The 22,057-nt window shown below is 38.5% G+C and overlaps 1 protein-coding gene across 1 annotated transcript; it reads left to right on the forward strand.

The window, feature by feature from the left end:
- Positions 1-933: 933 nt before the first annotated feature.
- ASTL (astacin like metalloendopeptidase) lies at positions 934-12,839 on the forward strand. Its single transcript, XM_052694013.1, has 13 exons — positions 934-1,027; positions 1,263-1,287; positions 4,387-4,406; positions 5,101-5,125; positions 6,063-6,134; positions 6,953-7,087; positions 7,763-7,880; positions 8,649-8,827; positions 8,947-9,031; positions 9,572-9,699; positions 10,488-10,603; positions 11,040-11,265; positions 12,360-12,839. The coding sequence occupies exons 1-13, from the start codon at positions 959-961 to the stop codon at positions 12,392-12,394; spliced, it is 1,233 nt and encodes a 410-aa protein (XP_052549973.1). The 5' UTR covers positions 934-958; the 3' UTR covers positions 12,395-12,839.
- Positions 12,840-22,057: the final 9,218 nt, after the last annotated feature.

Raw genomic sequence — 22,057 nt, forward strand, 5'->3', positions numbered from 1 at the left:
TCCCTGACAATGCGTTTCAGTTGATGTTTCCATGTGACTCCTACCCTCAACTGGGTTTCATCTTCTGAAAAACAGGTGGAAAGCTCTCTCCCACTGTGCTACTTCTTGGTTCTTTCTCGGTTCATTTACCAACAAGGGTAACTCCTTCTCCATGCATGGAAAATACACACTGACACAAAATAAGGATGTATCAGAGAGCAGATAATTCTCCAGTTATAGAACATTCAGCAAATATTTCACCAAGCTTTGCTGCAATAAAGAGGCCATGGCAAGATGCTGCTGTGACAAGAGACCTCCTCCAAGCATGTCTTGCCAGGTCTGCTTTTTGATTCTTGCATGCAGTTCTGCAGAAGTAAACTCAGTAAGCAGTGGTCTGTTAATCATTCTACAGATGGGGGAATGGAAAACACTGCTTGGGCTTCTCAGGATGTCTGCTCAGGGAAGATGCAGACATGGCTTCACTGAATAGTGATTTTTCACATGTTCCAAAGTAGCAGAATACCTAGCCTTCTGTGCTTTGCATGAGATACAGAACAAGTCACCCACCATCTGAAATCCAACCAGTACAGTACTGTGAAAAGGTCTCCAGGTGCAAGGTCTTCTTATGTGGTATCAGTCAAATTGAGTACTTAAGGAAATACCCTACAAGAAACATACAAGGTGCATCATGGTAGCAAAACATGAGGTTGATCCAGGTTCAGAGAGCAGTGTGAATGACAGTGTGGAGACAGGGGATGCCATAGATCACAGTGACAGCAGCAGTGCAGCACTGGGAGATGCCCTGGGGCTAAATAGGTTGTTGAGGCTACAAGAGAAATTTGCTTCCTGCTTGGATCCCCATTGGCTAGGGATGATATTTTGAGCCCTGTCAGGGCAGGCCCTGCTGGTATATCTAGCAGCAGCACTCCTGAACTGATAGAGATTAGGACAAGCATTGAAGGTCTGTCAGGGTTGGAGAATGAATCTGAAAATGCTCCTAATCTTCATTGCATTTCTGCTTGCCTCTGTACTGGGCTTCCCTATTCAGGTGAGAGAAGTTCCAGGCAGCCCTGCTCTTTCCTCTACTTGACTTGCTTTTCCTGGAGTTAAGCTGTGGAAACACATTTTGATAAATTTCTGATTACTAAAATACCAGAAATATAATAAGATATGAAGTTAATCTATTTCTTTTGTCCTGCTTTTTCTGATCTGATTTTGATGCTATTGTTGCTGTCCTCATGAGCCAACGAAAATTAACATTTTTTACTTATTGATTTTTTCAGGACAACTATGAAAACAGCACAGCAAGTAAGTAGGATTTCTACTGATTTTAAAGACAAGTGTTAATTATTGACTTTGTATCAAATAAATTACATAACAGCAATTTGGGATTTTGGTCATTATCTGATGCAAGTAATGTAGTTTTGGTGATAACTTCAGGTATATAATTTTTACAAGCTTGAAGTGTGACTGCAGTCTTTATACTGGCAGGAATAACCAGCCCACTGATCTGCATTATATAAGCGATTTCATGAAAGTATGGTTTTCTTTTTGCCTACTTACTAAGGTATATATTTTAGAGAGTTGTTATTATTGATTGTATGGCTTCCCAGTGTCTTCATGGAATGAACAAACAAATAACAGCTGAAATAAGGAGAAATTAAGATATGTTTAAGGCAGAGCTTTCACAAGGTAGGAAAAGTTTAGGCTGTCACATCTCAACGGTTCTCGCAGTAATGCTAGACAAAAGGATCTGATTGGGTGCAGCAGAAGAAAGATACGAAGGAAAATCTATGCTGCTCTTAGTATATGAGAAACAGAGAAAAGAAGGTGAGGTCTGTGCTGTGGAGAGAACCACATGTCCTGCAGTTGCCATTCTGTGCAGTGTAGCAGATTCTGAAATGAATGACAGGCTGTGTTGTGGTGCTGCTGGTTTTGTGGTTACACATAAATGTGCTACTGTGAGCTGCTTGGCTGAAACAAGGTGCTGGCAAAGAGGCCACAGGAAAGAGGAAAAAAAGACACAGTGATGAAAGTATCTGCATGTCATCAGTGATGTGCATGTTGTGGTAGACAAAACTGTCGACAAATTGATTTTACTGATAGCAGAGGGAGTTGAAAGTTCTGAGTCAGTGAAGACTCAGAGCTGTGTGTCTGAGTGCCTCCTACTGTGTTCCTCAGCTGCAGAGGATTGAACAGAAACTTTGACTTCACTTTGTCAAAACACGTAACAATGAAAAAAGAATCAGAGGGGTATAAAAGATATATAAGTTTAAATTTCATCAATGCGTGGTAAATACAGGTGAACACATAAGACCAATTTGCTGGTGAGTGGCAGCTGTAGAGCACATAATAGCAGCAACTTTCTTGTTCCTAATATACTTTTGGGCTGAATGCACATGACTTCCAACAGATGCGCTTTACACTTACTTTCTGGATGTGGTTTGTTAGGTTAATTTAGATGTGATTTTAAGCACTTGAAAATTCAATTTTCATGTTGAATTTTGGAAAAGACTGAACTATTCATTTGCCTCCTTGCCTGCCTTGGTGCAGCAGTAAAAGAAAGGGACATCAGGTGTCAGAGAAAGCTTTGCATTGTACTGTGACGGAAAACAAATAGTACAAGCTTAACAGAACAGCTTTTGTCAATTTCCAAAATAGAATGGGATCATTGCACATTTCCAGAGCAGGTCAATGGAAATATACCTGTAGGTAGACCTTAATAGCACCAAAAAACTGTCAGATGCAGGGGTGATATGTAGCGAGAGGCAGACTTGCTTGACATATTCAGAAGAAGTAAGTGGCTTATGAAAAGTGGCTCGTGCTTCTTTTGAGATGTCACTTATGACATGGAAGAAAAGGGATGTAAATTTTACTGTTCAGCAGATTTGGAGCCAATGGAGAGACATGCTTACTGGAACTTGAAGTTGCAGGGTTACTGGGCCAAATTCTAACTGACCGTTGTTACTATGTTTTCTGCCTTTTGAGACATCTTTCAGTATTTACACTGCAGGGTAAACTTGAATTCTATCATTTCAAAATCTGTGTCATATCAGATATTGATTTGATCAGACACATGGTAGAGGCCTTCTATGTTGTTTTACTTGAGCTTTAGAAAGGTGTTCTGAAATTTATAAGCCTAGGAATCTGAAGCATAATTTCCACTGACTTCGACTAGTCAACTAATGCCTCTTGTGCGCAATTCCGAAACTGGTCAGCTCAACTCAAAACGTGCTTTCCTGAAGAATTTTTTAGACACCATTGACCTCTTTGATGGGAATTGATTGAACAGCAATATAGGAAACAGAAGTAATCAGTGGAGTTTCTTTAGCATGCCTCTGAAGTAACAGTCTAGAAAGGCAGATTGAAGATTTTCTGGCTGAAGTGAAGCAATTCTACTGGTTCTACATCTATTCTGAATAGTAGAAACCCCCTTAGTACATTTGTACAATGACCACCTAGATCAATGGGAGCTGTGACAAGGGAAAGGTGCTGCAAGATGTGATGGCTGTACCTTCTGTTGAAAACACATGGTCAAAAAGTCAAGCAACATGGATGGGCTTAGAAATATGCAAATTGTTTGCATAACTGTAGTGTTGGGAGGGGAGATAAAAATAATGGTTTTAAATTTAGACAAAGAAGACTACAATTATTAGCAACATGGAAGAGGTACTAGAAAGATTTGTGGCATATCCATCATACTTAAGAACAGGTCAAGCAAACAATGGTCAAGAGTAACATAGATAAAACCACTTCTGCCTTAGGGAAACTAGACAAACTGGATGACCTTTAGAGAATCTTTCCATTTCTGTACTTTTACGATGCTGTAACAAAGAAGTTTCTGCTCAGAAATCTATATATCAGATTTTCCTTTCCATGTTGGTATCTAGAAACCAATTTTTAGCAGAATTCAAAAGATGCCACACTAGAAAAATATCTTAGAAATAAGGATAGTTCCAAGGTGCTGCCAGATGCATCCTGAAGTCAGGATTATTTGCCTAGCACTAAATGATAGCCTTCATACAATTTCGTAATTTTATCCTTTGGCTCTCTGAAACCAGAGAAGACTGCTGGGCTGTTATTCCACGTGTTTTCCAGTGAAATCTGGGGACAAAGCATATTTGTTCCAAATTTCCTCTGTCATTTTTCACTCTGAAGCTGACAAAATGCTTTGCGGATTTCTTAGATGATAAATAATCACGATTCTGTACTGCTAGGAATTTTCACAGCTGTTTGTCTAAATCTCAATTTCATTTCTGTGCATATATTTATCAGTTAGTGCAACTAACTTCAAGCCCTTCAAGCAGTGGCACCTGCCAAAGGCATTCTATTGTCTGAGGAGCCTATACCATTGAAGTTGCATTCAGAATCTAATTTGTCCCTTGTCTTTTTCTTCCTTTCTTTTAGCAGCAACAGAATCTACTCAGGTAAGGACAGCTAGATCAGTTCCTTTGTTCACTTTGGTGTCCAGTATTGATTTCAAGACTCATCTACTCCATCCATATCGCCATCTGAGCAGGAAAGTCTTCTCAGAGAAAAAGTATCAGAGTGCTCGGTTTCCTTCCCTATCCCATTCATTGCTTCACAATACCCAAATACAGACACAATCCCAGGAAAACTTTGCCTCTCTGGAGTCATAGAGAAAACTCAAATCTGCTTTTAATTTCTGCCAGGCAATGGAAGCATGGCAATTTGTTTTGCTACTAACGTTACCTCCCCAAGTTAGGCTTCAGCGTACAGTCCCCTACAAGCAGTAGATGCTATGTCCAATCACCACAAACGTGGGACGATGTCATGGGGATTTCATCAGAGAAGTCATCAATTTTGCACTCTTACTAGCTGGGAGATGAATGAAGCTAGAAGCTCTGAAACATGCTACATGCTTTAAAATGTATTTCATGAGTCTCCAGTTTTCCTCATGATATCTATACCAAAAGACAGCAAAGAAAAATATCTACCACAACATGGTAGTACTTAGCTTACCCATGATACAGTAAATAACTCAAAACTGCAGAGGTGCTTAAAATAGTTACCCTTCTGTTCCCTTGCTTTTTTTTTTTCTTTTTCTAATTTATGTAATAGTATCAGCTGTGAGACAAAACTAATGTATTGTCCTTGTAGGTTACTACAGAAGAGGATATATACGGTACGTATTATTACATCTCTATGTACATAAGTACTTGCTAGAGTATACCAGTTGTTAACTACCTAATTACTATAGAAAATAGCACATGCTTAACACAAGTTAATCTCGGGGAAGAAATTTTAAATGAATGCACTCACCAGAGTATTTAATGCAAAGCAGAGTCCTTTGATTGTAGCCAGTTTTTTGGCTCAGCTGAAAATCTATTAGTTTTTCTAAAAATGTCTCTGTGTAGATAATAACTTAAATAACTTCTGAAAGTAACAGCATCTGCCTGTGCTGTTTCTTGATGTCAAGGCTCAAAGAAAGGCACTCAGACTCAGCTGATTTTATTCACTACAGAGCCCATAAGTCCCTGATGTTGAGCGTATGTGGGGACAACAGACTCATTCATGAAATAGGAATTCAGTTCTGATTTCAATGACTTCAAGAGTTTTTCAAGAGAAGTATACCCAACAGTAAGGAGCAGGACTACTCTCCATCCATATTTATTGTGATGTGTTAGTGGGTTGTTTGTGGAGCATGCATGCAGGATGGCTGTGCTTATTGAATGCCAGGAAGAAGATGTGTAGACAAGAATTGCCAGCTGGCCTCCTATACAGGATAAAACAGGCTTAAGAAGAGCCAAAAAACAAGTATTTAAAATACAGTGACTAAGTAACAAAGGTAGAGAGAAGGACTGATTGAAAGGAAATTGTTCTTGGTATTAGATGAATGCCGAGATAGCCACAGCTGTTGGGAGGTTCACAAGGTTGTATCACTGAGCAAAGATGTACATGACTGAACACCGTGCCAACACATAAATAGGCTCAGTGAGTTTCAATACATCACTGTAATCAGGACCAGAACAAGAGGAGTTCCTGGAAACTCATCAGGTTAAAAATGAGGATTCAGCTTTTCCTTGAGAATTAGAGAGTGATACTTTATATTTTCTACACAGACTCTCCATCGCCAACAGAGATAGACTCTGAAGATGAAGTTATTTTTAACAGAATTTTGGAAGTTAACAAAGGTAATGCCATCACAGTTCTGCTTATACATGGCCTTTCTGCTGATTTGGGGGAGGCAACAGGGAAGGTACGATGTCTTAGCACAGTAAGCGCAAACATTTTTTCTGTCTTATACATATGTAAGAAACCCTCAGAGACTGGCCACAGGGAACACCTTGTCTGGGTTCTGCTGAAGGCCTACGGTACTTCAAATGTCTTCTCAATATTGAAGATGATATCAGGTGTGAAGGCAGCTGAGCTACACAAGCAGCTTCTTCAGCTTTAGTCCTCAACATCTTGGTCTTTCTATGGACACAAAATGAGAAACTGGATAATTGGATGCTTTGTTATTTAACTGCCTGAGTGCGAGCATTACTTGCATTCAGTTATCATATCACTTTGCCTTACAGACTCCTACATAAGCAATAGTCAATTTGTCAATTTCAAGCTTCCTGCCCTAGATATTCTGCACCTTCTTTCTTCTTATTCACCACTTCCTATCAGCTTTGCTTTTTCACACTTTTGGGGGGGGGGGATAATGTCATTCTTGAAACTTTATTTCTGCCTTCTGCCTGTAGTAACAGACTTTCCTACAGTTTTCTACAAATATTACTCCTTTCAATTTGTCCCTTCCCATCAGGCCTCTTAGCTAAGAACTGTGTAGGGAAGTAGGTAATGTCCACCTAGCTAAATAGTCCTCTCACTTCCCATGCTGAACAGGAGCAGATATGAAGGAAAAATATGAAGGAGCACAAGTAGAATGATACTTTTTCAAATATGCCCTAGACAGCTCCCAGCAATCTGTGGCTCAGGTATTTCCATCCCTTCTTTTTCACCACAGACAGCTCTCAGTACTTGCAAGAAGGTGACATAGTCCCTCGAAGGAGCCGCAGTGCCATCAACTGTCGCAATTGCTATTGGCCTCAGTCCAGGGATGGGATTGTTCGTATTCCCTATGTCTTGGATCCTACTTATGGTGGGTATAAATTTCATTGCATTCTTTCTTCTCTCTCTCTCTCTCTTTTTTTTTTTTTTTAATTATTATTATTTTTTAATGGATTTTGTCCAATAAGCTTTAGATAGAAACCTACTTCCAGTGGCCACACAGTCGATGAAATCTATTCTAAGGATTCATTTCTGCTATGCAAGTACAGATCAATTGTAAATTACAAAAAATCAACAGATCAAATTTCCTTGAGCAGTTGGCATCATGTACTCATGTTTTGAGTGCGATCTCTTAGAGATAACATTAATCACATTCTCTAATTGTATCTTCAGAACACCTGCCTTTATAAGATTCATGATATTTGCAATGTGGTTTGAATAGCCTAGTTTTTATTAGCAAAATATCTTCCTACATCTGCCTCTAAATGAACAGTCAGAAGTTGTAGCAATAATTGCTGTTACAATTTAAACCAAGAAGTTAAGAATAAAATGTTCCCACTTGAATCCTTTTGGACGCTAATCTGCAAAAGGAGGATCTCATGCCAGGTTAACTGAAATGAAATAAATTGCTGAGCAAGAAGCAAGAAAGAGCCTTGTCCAGCTTATGTCCCTCATCTACCCTGGTTTTGTGCATCCATATTTTAATGGCACTTGTTATTGTTGAGTGACCGCCCCTCCCCCCCCAAATTAACCTTTTCTTCTCCAGAGGAGAACCATGTGAAAGGGATTCATGAAGCCATGGCAGAATTTGAAACACTGACTTGTATTAATTTTGTGAAGCGCAAGACAGAACGTGACTACCTCATCATTAGATCTGCTGATGGGTGAGTTGAAAGATAAATGAGCAAGTTATTCCTACAAAGCTTTTTGATTCCTCACTGTTCACATCTTGTGTGACCTTGAAGAGGAAAAAGGTGTGGATTTAGACAAGAATCTTTGTTTTTTAACAGTGCAAGGTATCCTGCAAGTTCAAAGACACAACTGTTACAGCAGTGACTCAGAAGCGACTGATGATAAAAAAAAAAAAAAGCCTTGAGGTAGAGAGTGTATCTTATGTTGCATATACATGTTACACCACACAGAAAACATCCTTTTGAGAACAGTATGTAACAGGTTATAACAATAGTCCTCACTTGCACAGACAAGATCAATTGTAACTTACAAAATAAGGAGTTCTCTGAATCACAGTTGATTGTTAGGGTCAGAATTTGATCCTGTGAGAGAACTGTTCAACATATGCCAGCTTTAAAGTGCTATTCTTAACTCCAGTTCTAATACAGGATTCAATCATTTGGATAAAAATGTTTTTATCTAGGAGTTAAAATCACTATGTACAGAAAGCTAGCATGCAGGAGCCTCTTTGCTAATGAAAGTCTTCCAGGAGACCTTAATGATGACTATAAATAGTTGACATTTTCTACATCATGGCCAGTTTTGCCTTTTTGTAGACACTATCCCAGGGGACAGAATGCAATCCTTCCACTCCCACATCATATGAGGCAAGGCTCACGTGAAGCAAAGTTCTCCGTACTGTCCCTTTGCCTGTCTGATAATAAAAATCCTGTAAGTCTTCTGCTGGTGTTCAATCTCAGATGCTGGTCCAACTATGGAAAAGTAGGAGGTGGGCAGACGGTATCTGTGATGAAAGGAGGCTGCATGTGGAAAGGAATTATTCAGCACGAACTGGACCACGCTCTGGGATTTTTGCATGAACATTCTCGAAGTGACAGGGACAGATATGTAAGGATCATGTGGGAGTACATCAGCCCAGGTAAGTGCTTCTGACTTCCTCTATGTAGGGGCAGATATATCATCCTGTTCCCAGCTCTTCCTTGTTCCCTAAAGTGAGTGGATAAGAAACATACACTAATACAGTACCTTATATTACAGCTGACAGACCAGACTTCAAGAAATTTGAAAACTCCAACAATCTAGGCCTTCCTTATGACTATTCTTCAGTAATGCACTATGGCCCGTAAGTAGCAATATGATGTTGCTTTTGTTGGAACTCAAATCTTGCATTAGAACTCTCATAGCACTCTTCCAACTAGTAGAACATTGTGAGTCAATTCAGTTCGTCCATTCCTCAAGGTTAAATGATTATCCTTTAATTTTCTTTATGGAATCATTCACAGCTGAACTTGGGGGTAAAGAAAGGCATCAGCTTACTGATGGGCATCTTAATCAAACCTAATTAGATAGCAGTTAGAACCACAGCAACAACCAAGATAGAAGCATCAGAAGCTCCCTTTGCCATTTGGGAAAAAAAAAAAAAAAAAAAAAAAAAAAAGAGTTAGATAACTAAGAAGACTGCCTGCTAGCCATCAGTCACAGATAGGTGTGTATGGAAGAACTGTCTTTTTCCTCTGATTCATACAACTGCTATTTTCCCTCTATAGGATGTAGATTGCGCTATTAAATCCTGAAAAATGCTGTTTTACTTGAAGAACAATTTATTATTATTATTATTATTATTATTATTATTTATTTTTATCTTATTTTTTATTTTTCCCAGACACACATTCACCAATACCACTGGAAAAGCAACAATTGTACCGGTTCCTGATGGATCAGTACAGATTGGACAGAGGCTGGGGCTGAGCAACTTGGATGTGGCCAAAATCAACAGGCTTTACAATTGCAGTAAGTTCCTCAAAGCTGTCCTTTCACCTGAGGGTACTCAGCTCCTTGGTGGAGGTGTATGAGCAGTATGCAGTGGCAGCAGTTTATCATCAAATACTAAGAGATTACTCTCTAAATTCATGGTACCCATACGGTCACTATGGGAGAGAACGCAAAGGTCAAGCTGGAGAAATACTGTGATTAGTGAGGTACTATTTTCTACCTCAAAAATAAATCAAATACATTCACTGTTGCAACGCTGCAGCAAGGACTTAACTGCATATCACTCTGTAAACTTCATGGAGTCCTTGGGTTTGTGAGGGTTCAACGGACAGCTATGAACCCCTCAAAAAGTCAGACATCACTTTCCTTTGTTGCAGTTTGTATTTAAGACCCGAGTCAAACTTAAAGAGCCATAGCTCCTCTGAACTGAAACAGTTTCATATCTTGTGCATCTTTTAACCTAATAGTTTTCAAATATTTAAGCTGTCATTCTAGACGTCTATGTATTTTCCACTCCTTAATTTTAACTTCTGCTTGAAGAAATTCTCCTATACAATCAGAGAAATGTGAACACGAATGAATATTATTCCTTGCACAGAGGAAAGCACAAGTCGTTTTGATAGAGATGCTTATGTATTATATGAAAATTTGGACATGATTTTTCATTTTAATCAAGATGTACTGATACCTTGAAATGAGTGCTGCCATATCAGAAAATCATGACTTTTACATTTTGAAGATACTGTAATTTTAAATGGGTGGGAGTTTCTGCAAGCGTGGTACTGAGATAAATGCTTCTCCCTCAGGTCGCTGCAGCACTATTATTGATGCAGCGTTTGGGTCACTGAAATCTGCCAACTACCCAAGAAACTATTCAGATAACACCAACTGTGTCTGGCTTATCCGAACCCGATCCAGAAAGGTAATCATAAGTTAATAACGGTCTTGGTATATGACTGAACTTGCATCTTTCTTTGTAAGGCATTTTGCTTTTTTTTTCTGCATTCCAGTTTCCATATAACATTTTTTTTCCATAAGAGAGATTTCAAACTAGTCTCTACTTTTCATGTCCTTAAGCCAGGTATGGGAAAAACAACTGCAGAGTTGTGATTTTGGAAAACCTCCATGCATTGGGCTTCAGGTTTGCAAAATCAAGACAAAGCAGTCTGAGCATGGGAGCATTCAGTCACAGGCTCATTAGATCTGAATCCTGCATCTTCAGGGGATGAGAGGCAAGTAGGGGCAATCAGTTTCAGTTTGGTTTTGGACGCAGCTTGGATTCTGTCTCATTTAGAGGACATTCAAACAAAGAAGTCACGTATGTGTGTATGACAGGCTTGTTTTTGATTGCCTTCCAGATTTCTCTGCACTTTCGTGCCTTCCAGCTGAGGGCAACCAGAGGCTGTCAGGGTGATTATGTTAAAGTTTACGATGGATCCAGCAAGTATTCTGCAGTTCTAATGGACAAAACCTGTGGATCACAGATACCCGCTGACATAGTTTCTTCTAGCAATCTTATGCTCATAGAGTTTGTCACAGATGGTGCTGATACAGCTTCTGGTTTCCAAGCCACCTTTACTTCTGGTAAGTCTGAGAACATGGAAAATGACAGAGAAAAAAAAACAAAAAAAAAAGCAAACAAACAAAAAAAACACTGTTAAATCAATAGGGGTTCTATCTTTCTCTTTGCTAGTCTTTTGGGAAAACAGTGAAGAAATGATGTCTACAGGAACCATTATTTTCTGCCTTGCTTCTGGATCAGTACTACACTGATACCATTTATTCATTCAGGAAGATGGGCAATGCTTAGAGCAAATTATCAGCCAAGTGATTTCCAGATTTCACAATTTGCCTTGTCTTTCAGATACACACTATTCCAAAGTATGCAACATTAGGGTTATGATCACTTTAAAATTACTTATAGGGTTACTAGCACAGTAGAATGAGAATAAATCATAATGTAGAATTTAATTACACTGCTCTTCTGAAAAAGGTGCAGTTTTTAATCAAACAGTTCTAAGAGCAAGAAAGATTCATGGTGAACCAAGTCACTCAGCCCTGAAGCAAGGAGAGAAGAAGTATTTCCATGGCCAGGATCCACCTGAAACACATTCTTTTCAGTCCCATTTAATTAATAACTAGAGCCACAACTACACAATTCAGTTGCCACAGGCTGTCACATTAGTATGTGTCAGCTGGAATAAGGAAATGTCTCTGCACATTTCTATAGCCAACAGCAAACTATACATTCAGTAATGCAGCTTGGCTTCATTAGTTGAAGGAAAGCTCAGCAAGCTCATGACCTTGCATTTGTCGTGGGCTAAGAACATCCATGCAGAGAAATGCAGTAATTTAGGTGTATATCCAAACCTGAACAGCAATACTGCCTCTGTAGTATCTATTTCTGTCAATTCTAGCTATAGGAAGGAAGAAAAACAAGAAAGATCTCCACACCGCTTTTATATATCATAGAGTAGAATAGAATCACAGAATGGCCTGGGTTGAAAAGGACCATAATCATCACCTAGTTTCAACCCCCCTGCTATGTGCAGGGTATCATCAGCTACAAAGTGATCTGGTTTTTGGATAAAATGTGATTTAACTTTTACATAATTCAGAGATTCTACTGTTTGTTCAGAGTGCTCTGAAAGCTAAATGTTCTTTCATTTCACTTACAGCAAGGATCCAAAGAAGATTTAGCATCCACAACTGATTTAATGGAGAAGAATCTATTCTGTGAATATTGAAATTATGGATTTCCAACTCTGCTCCTATCTTGGCTTGGATCAGTATGCAATTTAATTCTATTAAGAATCAAATTCTTCATCTTCTTGGGAAAGTTTTTTCCCCAAGCCATATAAATGTATGAATTCTATACATCCTAGTGTATTATCCCTTTTGTCTGCACAATTAATTTATTACCTCTTTCTATTTAACAATTTAATTAAAAGCTTCATAAAAAAAAATAATCTGTTTCCATTTCTATTTTCTGATTGTCCCTCAAACTATGCACAATATCAATGGTATCTTATTTCTCAGACTCCTTCATTCAGCCACACTGTTGCACACTCTTACGTGCCTCATTGATTTCATAATGAGTTTAGGCATTTGGCTGGAGAGAACATCTTCAACTTTACAAACACACGTTCTGTTCTCCGCAATCTTCAGCATTGAAGAAGGTTTTAGTTACTGCCTTTTTTTCCCAGCCTGATATTCAAGCTTCCAAAAATGGCACCTCTCTTAAATGATCCTGTTATATCCTTAAATCACAAGAGACATGGACATGACAAAGTTGTTGCCATAAAGGACTGGTACATCCTCTTGTATAGTTCTGCTAGGCAGGGGCAAGCTAAAGGGAGCTTTCTATTCATAAGTCAGTTTTTAGTCCACAGACACGTTTAAGCTCACAGGATGAGAGTAGACAAGACAGTGCTGCCAGAGTTCATGTACAGCGCCAGTTCTTCGGCAAATAAATTTGTGAGGCAAGAAAGTAAACTTCCCTTTTCTGACTACTCGAGGAAGAACTATAAGATTGGCTGAGCTCCTGGAAAGCTCATTTCTTAGAATTTGCTTGTAATCATACTTTCAAAATGGCATTCATTTGACTGAGAAATCCCTGTCTTTTCCTAGCAGATCTGAGAGCAAAATATACCAATATTTCAGTCTTACATGATAGACAGACTTAAATATGGCCAACCCTATTTAATACTTGTAAGTTTAGGTCAGAAAAAAAAAAAGGGGGGTTGGGGGGGAAAGAAAGGATTCTTCCTTTGTTGTAACATTGGGAATCTTGGAATTTTTTCAGCAGAAATACATTACTGCATTTCTGCAGAAGAGAACAGAGGGAAATCAATCTGAAACCACAGAGTAAAGCTTGTATTGCAAATTACTGACTTCTTTTTTATTTTGTTATAGGAGGCATCAAAAAGCCTGAATTTGCAAGAGTTTGCTCAAAGCTTGGTCAGTATAGTATCTGATGAGTAATCAATCACTTGAGAAGAGAAACATTCATTGCATTGGACATTGCTTCCTTACCCACAGCAACAAATGGCTGTGTAAAAGGCTTTGAAGACAGTAATTTTGAGTTTGCTTTAGAACAGGTGCTTCTTCAGTTTTGCAGAGATTGCAACACAGGTTCAGCTTCCAGTTGTTCCAGTTATTAGCATTCAACTGTTGCTATCAACACATCAAATAAAGAGTAGTTCTTCTGAAATACTGTAAAAAATTTGGTTCTAGAGAAAAATATTTAACAGTGATGATGCGTGAGTCCCTGTGAAACAAAATGGAGGAAATGCTGCAAAACCTACAACTGGATTAGTGAGAACAAATTGCATTAATTTTTATGTAGATAATGGCTATCTATATGATGGCTATCTGTATGATGGATATCTGATAATGGATATCTATATGATATCTATTTGTCTATAGCTAAGGGGCTATCTATATGAATCTTCTAAGATAGGAAATTGTTATGTATGGGAGTGTAGTCTTCTAAAAGTAAAGTCTCTGTCAAAATATTTATATATTTATATCAATATATTGTATATATACAATATATTCTGATTTTTTTCTGTATGAGCCTCTATAATGTTTTTTTGTTTGTTTGTTTGTTTACAGTAACATATTTATATATAGCTTCACAGAAATTTTTCATGGCTTGAATAAGATCTGGCAATAAACTTCTGAGAACAGAATGCCAGAAAGGAGAACATCTGCTTAAAGAAATCCTAGTACTTGAAGGAGTTTGAAGAGCTTCCAAGTCAAAGTGCCCACTTACTGGTTTATCAGCTTTTATGCAAGCTTCATGGAGCAAAATCTCTTTCTCCTGTCAGGAGTGACCTCCGCCTTCACTGAGCATGGACATTTATAACCTGTGCTGTGCTATTTACCCCTCCAGATTTAATGGTGGTGGAATTTCAATGGCTTTCAAAGAGGTCTGGCTTGTTTGTGAAGGTATTCACCATAAGGAAGCAAAGATGTGTTCCTAAGGTTTATGGAGGAAACAGTATACTCCCCAGAGTCCCTCGTTTATTTGAGGAATTAAAACTTTCTGCAACTTCTAGACTGCTGGAAGAGGTTCAGAATATTTGTCTCATACCTAACCCTTATTTGCAGCTAGAAATCATCTTGTTCAGTATAACTCCATCAATTACTACACAGCACTAGAGATACTGCATGACTCTCCTGATTTCTAGTTTTGGGGTACTGATTCAGAGGAAAAAGTTCATGATTATTCCAGTTCTAGCCACTGATCAAGGCTAATTTGGGCATATAGAAGCCTCCACATACACAATACCCACCAGGGATGGGGAATATCTCTTTTAGGACACGAGTTCTTCTCCCAAATTACATCCATAGCAATCTAGCCAGGCCAGTCTTTGCGCAGAGATTCTTAACACAAATACGAAGATTGGTAGGAATGCTGTAGGGATGGAAATGTGCACGTGTGAGAAAGCCTGAGAGAAGCAGCAGAACAAGGGTTACAAGAACAGCCTGTATTGATAACAAGGGACACCATTCCCATGATGCTATTCCCATGACATTGCACCCAGGAGGATCATGGAGGAATGCATTGTTTCTGGCATCACCACAGGGCCTATCCTCACACAACAGCACAGACTTGCCAGAGAAACATCCTACACCCTTATGCCAGCAGGCTTGCAGCTACTAAATGTACAATTCTTTTTCCTGTTACCCCAGCAGGAAAAAAGGCAAATCCTTCCAGCAGTTATAAACAACATTATTTGGACACTATGAGTCTTCTGTAGGGAGGTATAAGGCTGTAACTCCTGTGTTAATTTCAGTGGTCTGAACTCTTCTTCAGTAGGCACTATGCACAAACGAAACAACTTCACCTTGAAGATCAGGACCCCCGTACTCAGTGCACAGTCTTGGGGCTCATCAGGCTGCCGTGTGTCACACCACCCATGCTGGCAGGGATGATGCAGAGTGTTGGCTCTTCACCTGTATCCTCTACTTCTTTCTGTCCTGGAGTTCTTTCCCTATCCCTTTGCATATCCTCATTCCCCTCCCACTTATCTCAAGTCATTCCTAGAATGGGGAGAAATAGAGAGGGAAAAGACACGTTACCTGCATTTGTATGTTTTATCCCTCTTTCTCAAAAGCTGTAAAACTAGTATTAGAAATAACACTCTTTATTCTTTTTTTTTTCCCTCTTGTTAATTATCACATTTTCTCTACTTGTACATAGATAACCCCATAGATTTTATTCTTTTTATTTCTATATCTTTTAATTTTTGATAAGTTAAATCCATTTCATTTGATGTAATATATTGCACATTTTATTTTAGTCGTATTTTTTCACTGACTGTTGTCTCTGAAGTAAGGAACTTGGTAAATTTAGCATCTAGAAACAATGACAGCTAACACTGTTTGACCAAGAAGGGCTCCAACCACAACAATCTACAAATTACAGCTGAAAAGTGTTGTATTTGCATAAATTTCTTATTTATGCATAACTGCCTGGAGCAACCATGAGAAAAATCATGCGCTGCCCTGTGTTAATTCTTATTGTATTTTAGTGCATATTAAATTTACTACTTAATCAACATACTGCAATTTTACATTATCTTGACTGAACCACAGCTCAATTTTCAAAAAGCAGTCAATCTCAATGAAATAAAAAATGATGAGTATCCATCTCCTGTAAGCATAAAATGACCATTCTGCACCAAAAAAAAAGATGTTTTGGAGAACGCTATTTCTTTTTTAATAAATTGAAAACTTGGTTTCTGGCTACCAGAACAATGGATACAATTTTAAATTCTTTTTCTGTCTTTTTGGACGATGTGCAGATGACAATAAAAGGGAATATGGAGACATGCATGTATTGAAGGTGTTACTTCTACAGAGTAACACTATATATAGATAAATATCTATTTTCCTAAGCAGATCAAATGAAAATTAACCAGCTACAGACATTCAAATCCATACTCAAACGAGGCATCCACTCTGGTAACCATTTTTGCACGTAAAACTGAAGTAAAAACAAGATCCATCCAGTTGTGTTTTAGGATAGACCTAGATATAGTCATCATCTTGTTTCCATCACACCAGACTGATGCTATACTTGCCCCGCAGGCATCTGCACCATAGAAACGATGTTCTCTGTAGCCAACTACTTTTTCCAACTGCAGCTCCGCTTGGAGGCAGCTGAGGGCTCCACTTTCCCTCTCACGCTGTGTTTATAAGGTAACATCCGCCTTCAGAGCAACACTTTCTGACCCGAGTTTCTAATTCGCACTTGGTACAAAATAAACTACGTGTTGCTTAAGCTTACTGCTGGATCTAAGTGAGTCCTATGGAGCACAGTCTAATCCGAACATATTAACTGCTTTCAGACAGATGGCTTTCAGACAGGTATCTGGCTTTCAGATGTCTGTCTCAGTGGATAGCAGTTTCTCAGGGCTCTCCTGACTCTGATGCTGTGTTGCTGAACCCTCACACACCGCCTTTACACCGCGATTCCCTCATCAATCCTACGTCGAATTCTTCCAGCCATAAGCCAAATCCTCCATTCTGTTTCATGCTCTGCCCTCTCTGCATCACTGCAAACTTCGTATCAGCCCTCCTTTTCCCACAGCTTCCGCACTGCGCCTCGTCCCGCGCATTTAAGGATGCCTCGAGGACGCCCTGCCGGCTCGCGCCGACCGTTACGCTGCCCTCCCTCACAGCGCCGTGTGGGGGCAGGAGGGAACCAGCCAAAGCATGCAAGTAAAACGTCATTGTTTTAATTATTATTAAAAAAATAAATAAATAAATAAATAAAAAATCATTTATTATTTCCAGCGTGAACTTTTTAAGCCGCTTTGGAAATCCTAGCTGAATAATGCTGGTTACAGCAGTACAGCAATTGCGCTCCTCATGTCCTGCAGGAGTTGTCCCACCCGTGCTTCTCATCAGATCAGTTCTACTCAGCCCTGTAAAACTTCTTGCTGCTCTTGCTAATTTAGTCAGTAATCACAAACTGGGGGGCTTCTTCCGGTGAATAATTTATTCAGCCCATCTTTCCTTTCCTCTGTTCAGCAAGTGATCAGAAATCTTCCAAACTTAATGCCTCAGATTGTGAATATTGTCTCTGCATGAATATTTTATGACCATTTATTGTGTATATTCATTACTCACTTTTTAACATGAATTCAGTGTTGGTTATGTGCCTAAATAGTACAGTTTCTGCACTGTAATTGACTGACTCGTGTTGCTCAGCCACGCATTTTCCATTTCAAGTGTGAATAATCACATTCAACCATATATTTTGAGACTATTTAAGCTTCACATTTAAATTTATTTTTGCAAGCTAATGTAAAGCTTTTTTTTTTTTTTTTTTTTTACTTTTTATTTACTTTTTTTTTTTTTTTTTTTTTTTTAAATAATTCTAATGAACATTAGCAGGCGTTTTTTCACTGCTCACTCAGCTCTGATAATTGTGTGTTATTGACCTCTGTTTTCCCCTTCAGTTTCAGCTGAATAAACAAGTCTTTTTCTTCATCTTCTAGGCCATTTTTGAAGAGTTCCTGCGTGCTGAGAAGCGTTTGTCACAGTACACTGCAGAGAATTCTGTTCATGGAGTGAAGCCTTTTGGGAGGATTCAGTGATGAAAGGTATCTCAAACTGCAAGATTTTTTTTTTCAAATTCTTTCTAAACAATGGAAAATTCGTGTCTCTTAAGTATAAAATATATCGCTTAAAATTATGCATTTGTATATGTATATGTTTGAATAGAAATTATTTTTCAAAGCTAGAGATCACCTGTGTCAGTGAAAGTCAGTTACAGATGCATATATACAATGGGCTTAATAAAATAAGTGAAAAATCAAATTGTGATATTTAGGCAGCCCGACTAGTGCTTTTTTGTTCCCAGTTGCAACTTCTGGATATCCTTCACTACTAGGAGTACAAAATCTGTAGAAATGGGTAGAAGCTGATTTACACAAAACAATTCATTTTCACAGCTTTTTGATAAGCTTCAGTTAAATTTGCAGATTGCTAATGTCTGAAAATACATATGTTCTTGGTAATTATAGTTGGGAAGCAGAATATCACAGAAGGTTTTTCACTGAAGTTATGGCAGACCAATGGATTATGTTGGTGCTGTGGAATTGCCAGATCAAAGCCTGAACAAATGGTTGAGCACAAGGTGAGCAGGCATGGCTAGCCTACAGAGTTCAGGTGCAAGCAATGTTCCCAAATGACTGGACGGGGTTGGAGCCTGGATCCACCCCTCACCCTCCTTTAAGGGTTAGCAGCTGAGGGAGCAGTGTTTCTCTGAGTCAAGACTGCACTTGTCTCAAGTTATCAGTGGTTGTTGGAGAAGGTGAGTCATTTTTTTTTCTTTAGTATCTGTTTTTTTTTTTTTCCTATAGTGCCTGTATCCCATTTGAAGGCACTCTCATCACTTTCTTTTGCCATATAGGAGGGGAAAATGTGCTTCCTAAGTAACTGAATTCTGTATTGTTGGTTAGCATTACTGGTTTAATCTGTCTCTGTACAATGAAGAAGCCTATGTCTTCAGTGTGGGAATGAAGTGATATTAAGGACATGTGATCCTAACTCAATTACTGTGAGGATGGCAGAACATTGGTACTAGTTCTCTAAGAGGTTATGGAGCCTCCTTTGAAGGTGTTCAGAAAATGTCTGGGTACAATTCTGGGTGATAGGCTGTAGGTGATCCTTCTTGAGCAGAAGACTGGACTGTTATGACCTTCGGGGTTACCTTCTGAGTTAACTATTCTGATTCTGTGGGTGTAGGGATGGGAAAAATATGGTGAACTATAGAAAGGAGGCTATAGTTAAGTGTGACTGGGAGAAAGAATGAAGTTGAGGAGTTGAGAAAAGGCCTAATTTATCTCTGGACATAAAGCACTGAAACTGAGAGATTTCTTTCTGTCTATATGATCTGCAATAATTGATTACTACTTATCTGAAACTTTGTCAGCTGAAGCATCAGAGTATTATCAGCACTGTATTAGAATAGCCCAATGCTTTTTCTCATCTCTGATCAAAGCCACTTCTTCCTCTGATATTCTCATTAGACATGTTCACTAGTGTTATCATTTGAGGGGATTATGCTATTTAGATGAAAGAACCATTTGCAAATCTCATATATCTACAAGACAGCAGGACGTAATTTCTCCACACAAATGCACAGTTGCTCTTTGAATTGGCTTACTCTTTCAGGACTGCAGGAGTGGTTTCTCTCTGTAATGTATTCTGTATGTACAGGAGAAGTTTATTCTTCTCCTGTATGTTTGGGAATATGATAGCTTTTTACTGATGAGATCTGCCTCTTCCTTTTTCAAAGACAGAATTATTCATACTGAAAGGGTGTTGTAATATATCAACTTTCTCAAACTTAGGCAAATCTTGAAGTGATGTTGTCCAAGACAAACACTTTTTCCTTCTGTCTTGGTCCAAGAAAACCCAGGCTCTGAGATTATTTCACACCACAACTCTGAAGAGCAGTAATCCTTATCATTCATGTGGCCACATCTCAGGTATTTTCTTCTCTGCCAGATTACTGGCATACTGATGGAACTGCTGAGCTCAGTTTAAAATATACAATGCAGAGCTTCAAGTAGCAGAAGCAAGGCAAACAATGAAACGTGCAAGGAGGAACCTAGCAGAAAAGTGGAAGGAACAGGGTACAGGTGCCACTTCCCCTTCTTGTTAATGTTGTATAACTTTTCTTGTGCTGTTGCTTATAGAACACCAATCAATCTGGCAGAGTTCATCTTGTCTTTTACTGACTGAAGCAATATTAAAACAAAGAGAAAGAAAACAGGCCCCAGATAATCAGTATTTTACAGATTTTAAGATCTTTTTCCATAGTTTAAACTCCTATCATTTTAACTGAAATACACATAGGTTACCTTACTATGTTTTACTGCTGGTTATTCTTTTTAGATGACGGTTTGTACAGATACTGATGTTTGCTGTGATTTGTATAGGATTCATAGGAATTGTCCATGCTCATTGAACAGAATAATAGATCACCAACTGATGGCACTGAAATAGAAGCAAAAAAAGAACCTTATGGCTTATCTTTACAGATTACACCAATTCATTTACACATTAACATCTTAACGCCTTAATTTTATTCCCTGGGCCCATTGCATCCTATATACTGCAAAGGGCAAAACCATCTTTGTCTTATCCTCTGGAATTGGCCCACATTATGGAGTTCAGTGCTGCATGGGAGGAGAAGTAAAGGCTATATTTAGGTGTGACATCAGACATGCACAGATACAGTAATGCTAATCAACCAAGTAAAGCTGCTGTACTGGGAACTGCATGAGTCAGCAAATCTTCTGCAGAGAGAATAGCAGGCACAACAGTTGCTAGGATACCATGATTGCAACACGAAAAAAGTAATACAGAATGAATTTCCGTATTAATAACTTGCTGCAGCTTGTATGTTATAACAGTGGCATGTAGAGGAAAATAATGCAGTCCTACGTATATGGCAAGTTCAGTTATACGTTGGAGTAGAGTGGGGTCATGAGTGGAAGCTCATTCTGTTGAAAGACTTGGGTAGTAGTGTCCCAGTTAATAAAGAGCTGCTTGTGTGTTTATTTTGTGTTTTGTTTTGCTATGAATGTGGCTGATAGAATTAACTTGGATTCTGCTGAAAAAGTGCAAGTTGTATCAGGTATGTAACCAGAATATTCATATCTGTTTACTGGAAACTATCTTAAGCTCATTAATTCATTCCTATAACTTGCATAAATAATTGAGTTTACTGATGAGATGCTTTTTCTAGCTGACAGGAAAGTGACTAAAACTAATTTTTAGCTGCAGACATTGTCATTTGAAAGCAATGTTGTAAATAACGCTACTTTGAGACAATGTGATATTATTTAAGCAATTGAAAAGTTGGGAAATCTGCCCAATATCTTCAATCTTGATTGAAATAGGTTGGCAGTAGTTTTTATGTAGTTTTCCCAGTTCCAGAATTCAGAGAGATTTTTTGTTGATAGCTTGCACAGACTGTATGCATAGTAAAAATGTGGTTTCATTTTCATGAAGAAAATGATTAGTAAGTAATCTGAGATCTTAAAATACAGAGCTCAGATTCTCCAGCTGTTTGGATTATCTGACCTGACTTGCACTGTGCTTCTGTTGTGTTTTTTTTTTTTTCTTTTTAATTAAGAATTACTGCAAAAGAGAACAAGAGGTTTTTGTCCAAACAAACCACTTAACATTTTGTATTTTCTAGACTGTTGGGTTGGAAAATGGATGATGCTTTAATTGCTTTACAATTATTAAAGAATATAATGAAAGCCTTAAGCAAAATTTTACAGAGTAGAAGTGAGATGCCCCACAGCATCTGTCAGACTTCTTGGAGAGTGCTGAATGT

Source organism: Tympanuchus pallidicinctus, unplaced genomic scaffold, assembly GCF_026119805.1.
Source record: "Tympanuchus pallidicinctus isolate F22 unplaced genomic scaffold, pur_lepc_1.0 scaffold3, whole genome shotgun sequence".
NCBI lineage: Eukaryota > Metazoa > Chordata > Aves > Galliformes > Phasianidae > Tympanuchus > Tympanuchus pallidicinctus.

Excerpts from the sequence above, each read along its gene's own strand:
- ASTL (XM_052694013.1), top strand. The coding sequence starts at position 959 with ATGAATCTGAAAATGCTCCTAATCTTCATTGCATTTCTGCTTGCCTCT. Across the intron at positions 6,135-6,952 it reads AATTTTGGAAGTTAACAAAG|ACAGCTCTCAGTACTTGCAA; the intron begins GTAATGCCATCA and ends TTTTCACCACAG. Across the intron at positions 7,881-8,648 it reads ATCATTAGATCTGCTGATGG|ATGCTGGTCCAACTATGGAA; the intron begins GTGAGTTGAAAG and ends GTTCAATCTCAG.